Genomic DNA, 11576 nt, shown 5'->3' with positions numbered 1-11576 from the left:
GTTTTACATCAGGGAACTGATGGCACACCACCAAACAAAAATGTCACAAGAAGTATAAATATTGAAATATAAATTATCTTGTCTCAGTTTAATCACAAATGGGACTACTCAGTGTGAAATGTGGGCAGTCTGACTTTATTGTTTTGACTGGTAACAAGTGAAAGACAGGTTTACTGTAAATTTTGCCACCTAGTGGTCGAGCATTTAATTGTTATCTGTCACTATACGTCGCCGGGTTAGATAGATGGACAAAAATATACCGTTTGTCATCAATACTGATGAAACAAAGTTATATTGGAAATTTTCCCACGGCACACCTGATCATCACTTAGAACAACTGTTGTGTCATCGCACCCAGATTGGGATTTACTGTGGCAGACAAGCAATGAGCATGTCTATACTAAGGGATCCTGTGGCACTTGCTTCATTAAGTAGTGCTCAAGAAGCGCTGAGAGTTGCGGAAGAACAACCCCTGGGTGCCTCATCATGACAGCAAGTCTGCTCACAATGCCCTGAGCATCTGACAGTTCCTTGCTAAAATGAATATTGCCATACTCACCTATCTACTCACCTGACCTGGCTCCATGTGATTCAAGGCAGCCCTGCACTAGCCAGGTAGCACACGAGCATCTCTCCAACACTTAGTTGCTATTCTTTACGTTTTGTCTACTGTGGGATTTGAACGGTGACCCCCTGGTTCCAAACTCCAAGCCCTTACAGATCAGTAGTTAACAGTTAAATGCACAATTAATAAAATATGTACAATTTTAATATGCATTCTGCAATACTATACTAGAAGACTTGGAATCTTGGAACTTGGTAAAAAGAACTTTTTTTTATTAGCTGTAAAAAATAACAAAAAAAAACCCAAAGAACAATAACAACAAAACTGTACATCGGTAGAGATGTCTCAAAGTCACAAATTAGTATAGCCACAAATATGCAGCATGTACATATTGTTGACAGAAGTGGCAACAGAGTTAGCGAGCATTGAGCATAGCCAAGAACAATGTACCATCACTGGATGCATATAGATGGTAACATAATATTTTTGTTGTTGAAGAGGACACGTTTAAACAGCACCTGTGCGCATGATCTTAAGATGCAACAGACACAATCATGCTGGGTATTCTAGGACCAAGAAAGAAAAATCTAGATTTTACAGTCAAGAAAAGAATTATCATTCTAAAACACACGTTCAAACATTCAGTTTAACAACCAAAGGGATCATGTTTTACATATGGTTAAAAACAGTAATTTACCAAACCCCTTGAGAAGTTCCATGTTAACTCAAAAGTTTTACATCAGATTTCTGATGGAGATTGAAGACTACATCATAAAAAGCTTAATAAGAAGCTGACAAGTGAGGAAAATAATGGGGACATGGGGAAAAAAAAAAATAAGAGCCCCAAACATTCCCTTCACAGAAGCCATAAAATTAAATGGCATTTGAAGAAAAAAATGTAAAGGTGTTTCTGCATTTACGTCCCTAAAAATGCTGCGGTCTCAAGAAAGTAGCTGTTAAAAACATGATGTGCACTTGACATTAAAGAAGGTACACGGGCAGATGAGTTGAGGCGACACTACTCATCTGTTTTATCCTCTTCGGTCTTATCCTCCTTTCCATCTTTTGCAGCAGCCTGCAAAAGGGGGTTGAAATCCATCATCTTGGTTGGCACTTTGTTTTTGCCAATAAAAAAAACATGATTGTTGTTTGAGGGTTCAACTTGAAGCTACCTCTTCAACTTTGGCCTCCCCATTTTCAGCAGGGTCCTCATGTTTTTCATCCTGGGGTTCCTCTTTCTTCTTATCTGGGCTTTCCTTAGCCACCTCCTTCCCTTTTTGGTTCTTAGGTGCCTACCAAGTCACGAATAAAGCATTTAGTAATTATGAAGTCTAATTTGATTATTAAGATCTATTGATTTAGATTTTGTACCTTCTTTGTTGGCTCTGGTTTAGTTTCTGTCTCTTTCTGCAACACACACACACACAAAATAGATTGTTAAACCCACACCAACAATGCAGTATATTAAAGAGAAATATCAGAGGAAACTTACGGCTTGCAATCGTAGAGACTTTCGCTTTGGCTGAAAGAGAACATCACTAGTTAATGACAGAATATATATATATATATATATACACACACACACAGTATACGTGACAACAAATTTCATTTTCATTAGCATTCTCTTTTTGTGCTGCTTTGAACAGCTGTGTAATATGTTTAGGAAATTGTCAATACAATGTTCCTGTAGTCTTTGCTGATATGCACTAAAGGATCTCCCTCACATGATTAATAAACTTGTACAGACAGTACACAAACAATCTAATTACTGCAACAACTATAGTAAATGCCAGACCACTGGGTTTCAAATAAGGATTAACAGCATCTGCCACTGCCATCCATGGCAGTCATAGATCACCTACTTTAGTAGTCAATAATAATAACAATAATAATAATAATAAAAATAATAATAATACTAACGGCGAACTAGAAAGGTAACCTCATGATGTGTTAGCACTAGCGTTACTGGTAACATTGCTACGGTTTAAAATTGCTACTGTTTAAAATTGTATTGAGTGGTAATGCAAACTTTGTTGCAGATTGTTGATGTCAGGCTGAATCCTTTCATCTCAAACCATCACTTTTCAGGAAAACCCCAAAACGACATGTTTGTTGAGTCATTAACATTGCATTGTCAAAATTGTAAGCCATTTTCCACACTTAAGATTGGCCAACAATTTGTATAAAAGAAACAAGAAAAAAAGAAGGGATTATTTTACATTGTGATTGTGCAATGGCAATAAACAGTCTAATTCTAAAAGTATACATTTGTGTGTGTGTGTTTTTTGTTTTGTTTGGGCGTGGGGGGCAAATTTGACCAAATTTGGACACGATTTCCAGCCGACAGTGATGGAATGCAAAGAATGCTGACACTGACATGTCTGATTTTAACTTGGCCTATTTAGATTCCTAACCATGTTTGTTGGATAGATGATTACATTTAATTTGCACTTTAAAATGGATTAGCATTGTTTAATTAATTATAATAGTAAATGGTGTATACATTTAGAGCACTTTTAGCGATTTTTTAAAACTCAAATTTAGAAAATACTAATCAGTAAACTTGTACACTGTAAGATTTGTACGAAAATGTATTTATCTGAAAATTCAGGCTTATAACGGAGTCACTGCATTTAACAAACAGGTTGCAGTCTGTTTCATGTTTGAACAGCACTAAAATAAAATATTACGGCTTAATGTTCCATTAATATAACATTCTTTCATGCTTAATGTGTGAATCTTAACCTCAAGTAAGACGTTTTGTTGAATATTCCAATAAAAAAAAAAAAAATGACGTTTAAAAACCTATTCGGCCGCATATCGAATCGATTTGAGAATTGTGCACTGTAATATCGCGATATATTGTCAAATCGATTTTTTTCTAACACCCCTACTCACTTGGTATCATTGTTAGGTGTGCGTTCACCCTCTGGTGGTTAGCTGGTTGAGAAATGGCTTGTGATATGTAGCTAAACCCAAATTTGAAAGGCAAATATCGCAGACTATCAGGTTGTGCAGTCCTATTATTTACACAATAAAAAATACTCAATAATTCAGTTTACGTACTTGGCTAACAAAAATACAGATTATTGTAAAGACAACTTTGATTGGCTAAAATGACCTAACGCATAGTTACAGTTCCACCTGCTGCTTTGGCAAGAGCTTGCAGGCTGTGCGCACAGAATGTTTAAACAAATGTTGTGTAGATTTAAGATACGCTTGATATCCGATAACTAAAATTGTTCATTAGGTGGAATTGACAGACGATCGAGTTGAAGCAACTGCTGCAACCAGCAGAGGGTTTATTGATTCAGTCTCAACTAGTTTGCTCAAAGAACTGCATCGGCTCCTCAGAGGACCTTTATTCTGCTGGCATTGAATACGAGTTCAGAACTTTCTCCCATCCCTGCATTTGCAAATATTCAACTAATAAAAAGTAATCAATCAATTATAGTGCACTTTATTCTAGACTTTCAGACCGCACTGGAAATATGACCTCTATTTTATTTTAAAAAGATTCACACATTAATACTTAGTTCAATATTTAATTTTTTTATGAAGTATTTTTGTTTGTTTGTTTTGAATACTATTAGCAATATAGAGGGATTGGCGAGTACTGCTAACAGGTATCGGGCCCATGCCGGTCTTTTTCAAGGTATCGGGTATTCGCAACTGCGACACCAGGTAGAAAGCTGTACAAACACATATTTTGATTGATTGCTTTTCTTGTGACTGGAATATTTGTTTCAATTTGATTATTTAAATTCATTTTATAGTGTTCTACAAAAAAAAAAAAATATTAACAAAAAGGGATTAAAAATATATATAATAGAATATTGCAATTAATTTCATGCAATTTTAAGGAAAGAAAATGAATTATTGATCTGTCAATGGAAAGAGAAATAGAATAGAAACGTTATGCATCAAAAGTACTAGTGGTAACATTACTTGTTACAGTACACAAAGTCAAGTACTCGCTCTGAAAAAAGTGGAATCAAACATCCCTAGTAATATGGAATGCCTGTTTTGCTTTGTGTTGTTTATATTGTAGAGACTACTGGAAGGGTGAATTTCTATTTTTATTATTTTATCAATGTACTTTATTTTTATTTATTTTTTTAATAATAATGGTTAGGAAGATTATATATATATATATATATATATATATATATAGTTACAGTGCCAAAAGGGAGGACATAATTCCCAATGGAAAAAAAGCAGAGAAAATGTCCATTGTCACAAACACAGCGTTGCAATGGAAAGCCTTCACAACTAACCGCTGGGCTTGCATCTGCAGCAGCCTCTGCGTTCTGTGAGGAAAGGAGGGAGAAAGAAAATATTAAAAGCAGGAACAACAAAAACTCCTAACCTAAAGTGGGCGTGTGATATAAAAAGGGGGGATGGGCACTTAGCCCTCCCCTAAAGTCATAACGACATTATGCAATGTTTTCTTAAGGTAAACGCTCCAGCCTAATTAAAAATTCAAGAAGGAATAGTTTTAGCACGATAGTTTTAAAAGCGAGACGAATACGCGCCACACTTAACGTGCCCTTTCTACCACGCATTCACCGCGTTCGAAGAGATTAAAATCGTCCAGCGGAAAAAAAGATCCCCGACGTGACTGTACAGGCTTTGCTTATGAAAAGGAGAGGCGTGTCTATTTAAGGCTGCCATGGCGCTGGGAGAGAAAGGACGATGGTGACGCGCTTAAGCAATCTTTCTCCACGACGCGCGGTGTGCACGTCAAAATGTGTAATTAACTAGCATTTATTGACGTTGCAGTCGGTCGTGCTTTTTTTGTAATCAGCATAAACTATGCCATACAAACCACGTAAATGATCGCTAACAATCTTTCGATACGATTCCCCCAAATGGCAATCTGTGCCTCGAGCCCTCGACTGACGGAGGTTACACCCCTTTGTCTCCTTGCGGACTCTAATGTTAGCTCTTACGTACTATTCAAAAACAGTACATTCACACTGGCTTTAAAAACACATAACCACTATTAAGTAAAAAGGCGCCACTCAGCGTGGTTCAAGAGGATCGAGAACGCGGAAATACACATAAATTAATCTTTAAAAAAAAAAGGCATTCTCACGGAGATATAGGTAATAAAGATCCAAGTTGGCTGGATGTTACATACCTTCGTTTTTCCCATTATTGTCAAGCCTGTAGAGAGCCTTTGACACTTATAAATAAGTCAGCACACACCACACCTTGAAGGTATTTACCTCCAAAACACTCTGCCTGTAACTTCAAATGAACGTCCAAGGAGTAACACAACTAGCCGAGATTGGATTGGATCTTCCGTTCAATGTGATTTCAACCTTAGCCTATCGACGGGACAGGAAACGTCATGTCCCGCCCTCCTCTTGTACCAATTGGCTTAGAGGAGGAGGCAACATATTTTTGAACCATAGCAACTTACCTGTGTGGACAGGACCACATGCCACTCACCTTTTGGATATGTATGTACCTTTTGGATCTATCTATATGATATGTATGTACCTTTTGGATCTATCTATATGATATGTATGTACTTTTTGGATCTATCTATCTATCTATCTATCTATCTATCTATCTATCTATCTATCTATCTATCCATCTATCCATCTATCTATCTATCTATCTATCTATCTATCTATCTATCTATCTATCTATCTATCTATCTATCTATCTATCTATCTATCTATCTATCTTAGAAAAAACATTAATGTGCAATCCTATCTCTACCTGTTAATCTAACATAACATATTATGTGTATGGATTCAACCCCTAATACACACACGCCAGCAATCCTAATCAGACTCAAAAGTGAAAATGAGGCCAGGCAACGTAGGTTGATAAACAATGTAATGTAATAAAATATAAATATCATTTTCAGTACTGAATATGGCATTGCGTTCCATCCTCAAAGGGGCGCTGATGCGCCCAATTCCAAGCATCAGGAGTCGCAATTCGTTTGCGAAGAAGACGGCAAATCAGCAGTTAACATGGCGGCCGGTTACGCTTGGTTTCTAGTGCTGTTGTCAGTTTTTCTTTGCAATCTCATGAAAACACTCTTGCCGAGCATTTCTTCGTTTGTAAGTATAACTGTCATGTAAATATAATATACGGCTCCGTGTGTTGTTTGTCATCATAAAGGGATGTTAACGGCAATGTTATGTGACTTGCTTCATTTGAAACGAATCTCTCTTTCCAGCTCACTAAGGTGGTGCAAAAAGATGCTGAACAAGAGAATGAGATGAGGGCTGAAACCCAGGCGATGAAGAAAGAGCAGTCTTCAATAAATATGATGGATGAATTCGCCAGATATGCCCGGTTAGAGCGTAAAATAAACAAGATGACGGATAAGCTCAAAACACACGGTAACTGCGCTTGATAAAATCCTTCCAACTCTGTCTAGCCTCAATAATAGTCACTTGATTTAATTTCAGATGAACTAGTATTTTTTTTTTAATTTGTCATACTGTGATGCATTTAACGTAGGAATGACCAAATTTACTTTTTTTTTTTCGTGTTGTAACTCCCAACCAACTCCTTAAAGGCACATATCTAACATGCCCACTACAGTACATACAGTAATTACACTTTATACAACCAATTCTTTACATAATAATAATTATTATTATTACATCAATTTGTTATTATTGTTGTTTTACACAGTGCCTGTTTTCTTTATTAAAAACGTGATTTTTTTTGACAGTTAATGGCATTTCAATTAGTTTCAGTGGACAAAATCAATTTAATTTATAAATATATTAAGTTAGGAGGAGCCTAGTCACGGAATGAATTTAACTTGTAACTAAAGGCACTGTTTTGTGATTGTTTTCGTTTCATTCATTCCCAAGACCTTGAGTTTAACCACTGCCCGACTTCCCAGTTAGCACACAATTGTTTGGAGACAGACACCATATTAAAATCTGGTACTTAAGAAATTGTTTTCTCCTCTTGACAGTGAAATCCAGGACTGCACAACAGGCCAAAATGAAATGGGTTGTCAACATAGTCTTTTACCTACTACAGGTAGGACAACATAATTTCAGACAGAAAAACTAACTAAATAACTTAATTATATTATTACTATTATTTAATTATTAAAATTTACATTTATTGTAGTCCAATTTGAATATATGTAAACAAATAAAAAAGTGATGGTGCTTGGTCTAACTTTGTGTATGTATTTTTGTTGTCAGGCTGCTCTGATGATCTCTTTAATTTGGAAGTATTACTCTGACCCAGTGACGGTGGTTCCCAGTAAATGGATTGCCCCTGTTGAACGTCTTGTCGCTTTTCCAACTGGAGTTGCAGGTAATTATCTCACCGGTTGCGTTGTTTTGAGTATTGATTTCAGTTGTGAATGTGTGGTGGGTGTGGGATAATCAATCAAATCCTAACACAGATATTTTGCTTTTCCAGGTGGAGTGGGAATTACATGCTGGTTGGTAGTTTGCAATAAGGTGGTAACACTGGGTCTACATGCCTTCAGCTAGAAACTGGAGAGGCACTTGTAAAATCCCAATACACTTATGTTAAACAACATGTGCTCCGTCAGTTGGTCGGCATGGGGGAAAAATTGCAGTACATTTAGCTGTGACTAATGTGCACTTTTTGTTAGTTCTGTAAGTTCATAATTTATTGTATTGTGTGTGTTTTTAATTAACAAATGTTTTAATAAAAACATCTCAAAACAGGCTTACTTTATTGAGACAGAATTTTTGTGAAAACACCTTCACACAATGTTGAACTTCAAAACATTCACTTTCGGAATAATTGTCAACATGCCAAAAATTCCCATACTCCAAAAATGTTATGACCCACAAAATATTCCCCATTCATTCTTAACAATGCATTCAACAAAAGAGTCACATGGTTGCCATTTGAGATTTAAAAGTTTATTCATTTTGTCTTGGGAAGGCTTTTCTACATATCAAGTACTTTCTCATTGTAAAAATCCCACACAAAAAAATCCCAATGGCACATTCAATAAAACAGATTTGCATTGATCCTTTCCCAAATTCTAAATGTCCATCTTATTCAATTAATCTTGGAATAACTTTCAATATGACAAAAATTCCCATTTAACAAAAAAAATTAAAAATTTCCCCAATTCCTAAAAAAGCCCCTATTCATTCCTAATTCAACAAAACAGATTCATTTATAGCATTCCTATTCTGTCCATTCATCCAAAACTACAATTACCACAAAAAAAATCGATCAATTCCTAATAACATATTCAACATTTTAAATTCAAAATGATCAGCCCATTTAGTTAATTTGAGGAATGATTTCGAACATACCAAAATTTACTGTAAGAAAAACATGTTTTACCACAAAATGACACAGTCAACCAAGCAGATTTATGTTCAGCTCATGCAATTCACCGGGAATGATTTTTAACATGACAAAAGGTCCACTCCCCACAAAAAAAAAATCCTCATTCAGTCCCAAAGACACATTAAAAACACCCATTACATTCAATATAATTTCACATCAATAATATGTATTTCACACAATTTATCCAAAAAACAAATATCTAGTTATAAATCCAATTAGAAAATGACAATTCTGTTTTTTAACAGTTCTACCTGCCGCGCGCCTCATGACCTGATCTATGTCCGTTTTAAAATCACAACAAATTTGGCGTCTTGTTTCGTCAGCAACGTGGTCACGTGATATCACACCCATTTACGGCCATTAGTGACATTTCGCCTCACTCTTTGTTTTGACTTCATGACAACATAAAGGCTCGAGTCGGTTTCGGGGGGTTGTAAGCGTTCAAGCTTGAAGTGCTGCTTTGGTGGTATGTAAAGAAGGGAAGTCGTTGTTTTTTTGTACCGCAAGGAGGTAATGAGTTGGAACTTGCCGGACTTGGCATTGAAGAAGACTCGGGAGAAAGGTAATGCTGCGATGTGCAGTGGAAAGGCACCTACATCGCGCTTTCTGCCTGGAGTCTTCACAGGGCCGACCAAGTGCCATGCACACATAACTTTAGAGGACAAGCTACTTCCATATAGAAGGAATGGAGGTAATGTGACACGGCGTTTTTGGAATTTCAGCTTCCATTGTCAATGCTATCCATAACACAGCATTCATTTTAGATTACAGGCTGAAGTTACCTCCGATCAACGAGAACCCAAACCCCTACGAGCTGTCAACAAACCTCAACATTCAAGATCTTAAGAGACAAAACGGTGACCTGCAGCTGCAGTTGATAGTGTTCAAGACTCAGTCCAAAGTGATGAAGAGTGTCCTACATCGCCACACTGTGGCGGTGCAGGACTACCATCGATTAGAAGGCAATTTATCTCAGGTTGGTTATCACTGTATCAACCCAACCCTCTCGAACTCTCACTTTTTAGCATTCTTCATGTGAAGTGTGAAATAAGCATGACTGCTTTAAATGGGTAATTGACAGAAAGGGATGGTACAAGACCGAGCACAGCTAATTATAAAAACACACAAAAAAAAAAACAGTTGTGATAGGCTCCAGCACCCCCGCGACGCTTGTTGAGGCGTAAGCGGTTCAGACAATGGATAGATGGATGGAAGAAATATTTATTATTCTTAACTATTAGCTATAAATTAAGACGTAATGGTAGCAATTTCACACCACATATTTTCAATTTAAGATTGAAGTTATGAGGCTAACAATTAGCCATCTAAACAAAACAAGCTAGCTAGCCACACAAGTAAAATTATAATGAACACATGTACTTGTTGGACAAAATTTATATATTTTTTCAGGTCATACCAAGTGATGTCCAAATATGACCATTACATACCAGCTGCTAAAAGAGTAACTTTTATAAAGTTGTAGGACAGTACAAACCTGGTAGTATCTCAAATGATGGCAGACCTACAACAATAGACTCTAGTTATAAGTCTCACATACATACACACCCGATCTTTGTAAAATACACATCCCTGCCCACAGCCAAAAACCTAAATGGAGTTATATCCTGTCTGGCCACAGCCGATTTGAGTATCTCTTGCCTTAGATGATAACTTGTGCCATCCAAAAGTATTCATTTTTGGAGCATCCTCTCTATATTTAAAAAAAAATGTAGAGATTTTCCAAATGTAAGCAGAATGACTTGTTAAATCATGGAGTTGAACTGAAAGTCAAGTTGAGTTAAGTCATAAAATCAGCTATGACTCGAATCTCCCACCTTTTGCTGTATACTATTAGGCTAACAAATGAAATAATAAAAGATTGATATGCGGTAATAAGGTTTTTTTCTGATTTGGCTGACGGTTTAGTATTGTTTTCAATTTTTTTTTTATAGTGGCACATTCCATTCCGACTGAAACAATATGAGAGAACTTATCTTAGGTCTGACACCTTGTATGATTCCAGACAAAAATGCATGTTTCATCAGAATATCTCAATACATCTCCTTCCTAGATACAAAACCAGCACATGAATGAGGTCAAGACCATACGCAAGTTGCTCGGCAAGACGCGCTCTAGCTGTGGCTCGCTGGCAAAGAAGCTGCAAGACTCGGAGAAGGAGTTGTTGGACTCAAAAGAGAAGATCCTGCAGCTCGAATCGCAGATCTTCCATAATCCCAACATGCTGGAAAGGGAAGAGCTCAGCCGCAGGTTGGATGAAGCTACTGTAGAGCTGAGGGAGAAAAACAAGCTGATATGGGTATGTTTAAGAGCAGCAGGGTTCAGGAGGTAGAGTACCAGACTGCATATCAGCACTACAGAATGCGTGTGATGGGTAGAATTGTAAATCACTTGATCTGAAATTAGTCAAATGTGAATGTTGTCAGTCACCCAGAATCAGATCATTTTATTGGACAGGACAGAAAAGGTGTGCTCATAATGCTGAGCAGTGTCGAAAGAATCGTTGTGGTATTCATTTATCCACTTTGCATTGAATATTTTGTTACAGGAATTAGAGAGGAATAACACGTTGCTCCAAAGCACACTCCATCGCCACATAGCAGCAGAGGAAAGAAAGATGTCCAAGACCAACGACGTGTTCTACTGTCTGCAAGCA

General features: G+C 36.9%; 3 protein-coding genes across 3 annotated transcripts in view; 2 read left to right on the top strand and 1 right to left on the bottom strand.

Moving 5' to 3' along the window:
• Positions 1–820: 820 nt before the first annotated feature.
• Positions 821–5864, bottom strand: hmgn1a (high mobility group nucleosome binding domain 1a). The gene is made up of 6 exons (XM_077566171.1): positions 5709–5864; positions 4843–4875; positions 2058–2087; positions 1937–1972; positions 1738–1857; positions 821–1640 (listed from the first exon to the last, which is right to left on the bottom strand). Exons 1-6 carry the CDS (start codon positions 5721–5723, stop codon positions 1584–1586), a joined length of 291 nt encoding a protein of 96 aa, XP_077422297.1. The 5' UTR covers positions 5724–5864; the 3' UTR covers positions 821–1583.
• A 623-nt stretch (positions 5865–6487) lies between these two features.
• get1 (guided entry of tail-anchored proteins factor 1) lies at positions 6488–8264 on the top strand. Its single transcript, XM_077566170.1, has 5 exons — positions 6488–6648; positions 6768–6933; positions 7524–7591; positions 7762–7876; positions 7985–8264. The coding sequence occupies exons 1-5, from the start codon at positions 6559–6561 to the stop codon at positions 8056–8058; spliced, it is 513 nt and encodes a 170-aa protein (XP_077422296.1). The 5' UTR covers positions 6488–6558; the 3' UTR covers positions 8059–8264.
• A 960-nt stretch (positions 8265–9224) lies between these two features.
• The window catches only part of LOC144051697 (uncharacterized), a 4490-nt gene continuing 2138 nt past the window's right edge, over positions 9225–11576 (top strand). The window contains exons 1-4 of the mRNA XM_077565034.1: positions 9225–9593; positions 9667–9878; positions 10974–11219; positions 11469–11576. The exon at positions 11469–11576 is cut by the window's right edge and continues 30 nt beyond it. Coding sequence (XP_077421160.1) covers positions 9416–9593; positions 9667–9878; positions 10974–11219; positions 11469–11576 — 744 coding nt within the window. The 5' untranslated portion in view covers positions 9225–9415. The remainder of the gene's footprint in view (positions 9594–9666; positions 9879–10973; positions 11220–11468) is intronic.

Source organism: Vanacampus margaritifer, chromosome 5 (genome assembly GCF_051991255.1).
Source record: "Vanacampus margaritifer isolate UIUO_Vmar chromosome 5, RoL_Vmar_1.0, whole genome shotgun sequence".
NCBI classification, from domain to species: Eukaryota; Metazoa; Chordata; class Actinopteri; order Syngnathiformes; family Syngnathidae; genus Vanacampus; species Vanacampus margaritifer.
Note: the sequence above shows the minus strand (reverse complement) of the source record. Positions and strands in the feature narration are given on the sequence as shown.

What these genes read in the sequence shown, in the direction of transcription:
- hmgn1a (XM_077566171.1), bottom strand. An exon ending in AACCAGAGCCAACAAAGAAG is followed by an intron (nt 1,858 to 1,936) that starts GTACAAAATCTA and finishes GTGACTTGGTAG; the next exon opens with GCACCTAAGAACCAAAAAGG. An exon ending in GGGAGGCCAAAGTTGAAGAG is followed by an intron (nt 1,641 to 1,737) that starts GTAGCTTCAAGT and finishes CCCCTTTTGCAG; the next exon opens with GCTGCTGCAAAAGATGGAAA.
- get1 (XM_077566170.1), top strand. Translation starts at nt 6,559, where the DNA reads ATGGCGGCCGGTTACGCTTGGTTTCTAGTGCTGTTGTCAGTTTTTCTT. An exon ending in TGCCGAGCATTTCTTCGTTT is followed by an intron (nt 6,649 to 6,767) that starts GTAAGTATAACT and finishes CTCTCTTTCCAG; the next exon opens with CTCACTAAGGTGGTGCAAAA. An exon ending in TAGTCTTTTACCTACTACAG is followed by an intron (nt 7,592 to 7,761) that starts GTAGGACAACAT and finishes TTTTGTTGTCAG; the next exon opens with GCTGCTCTGATGATCTCTTT.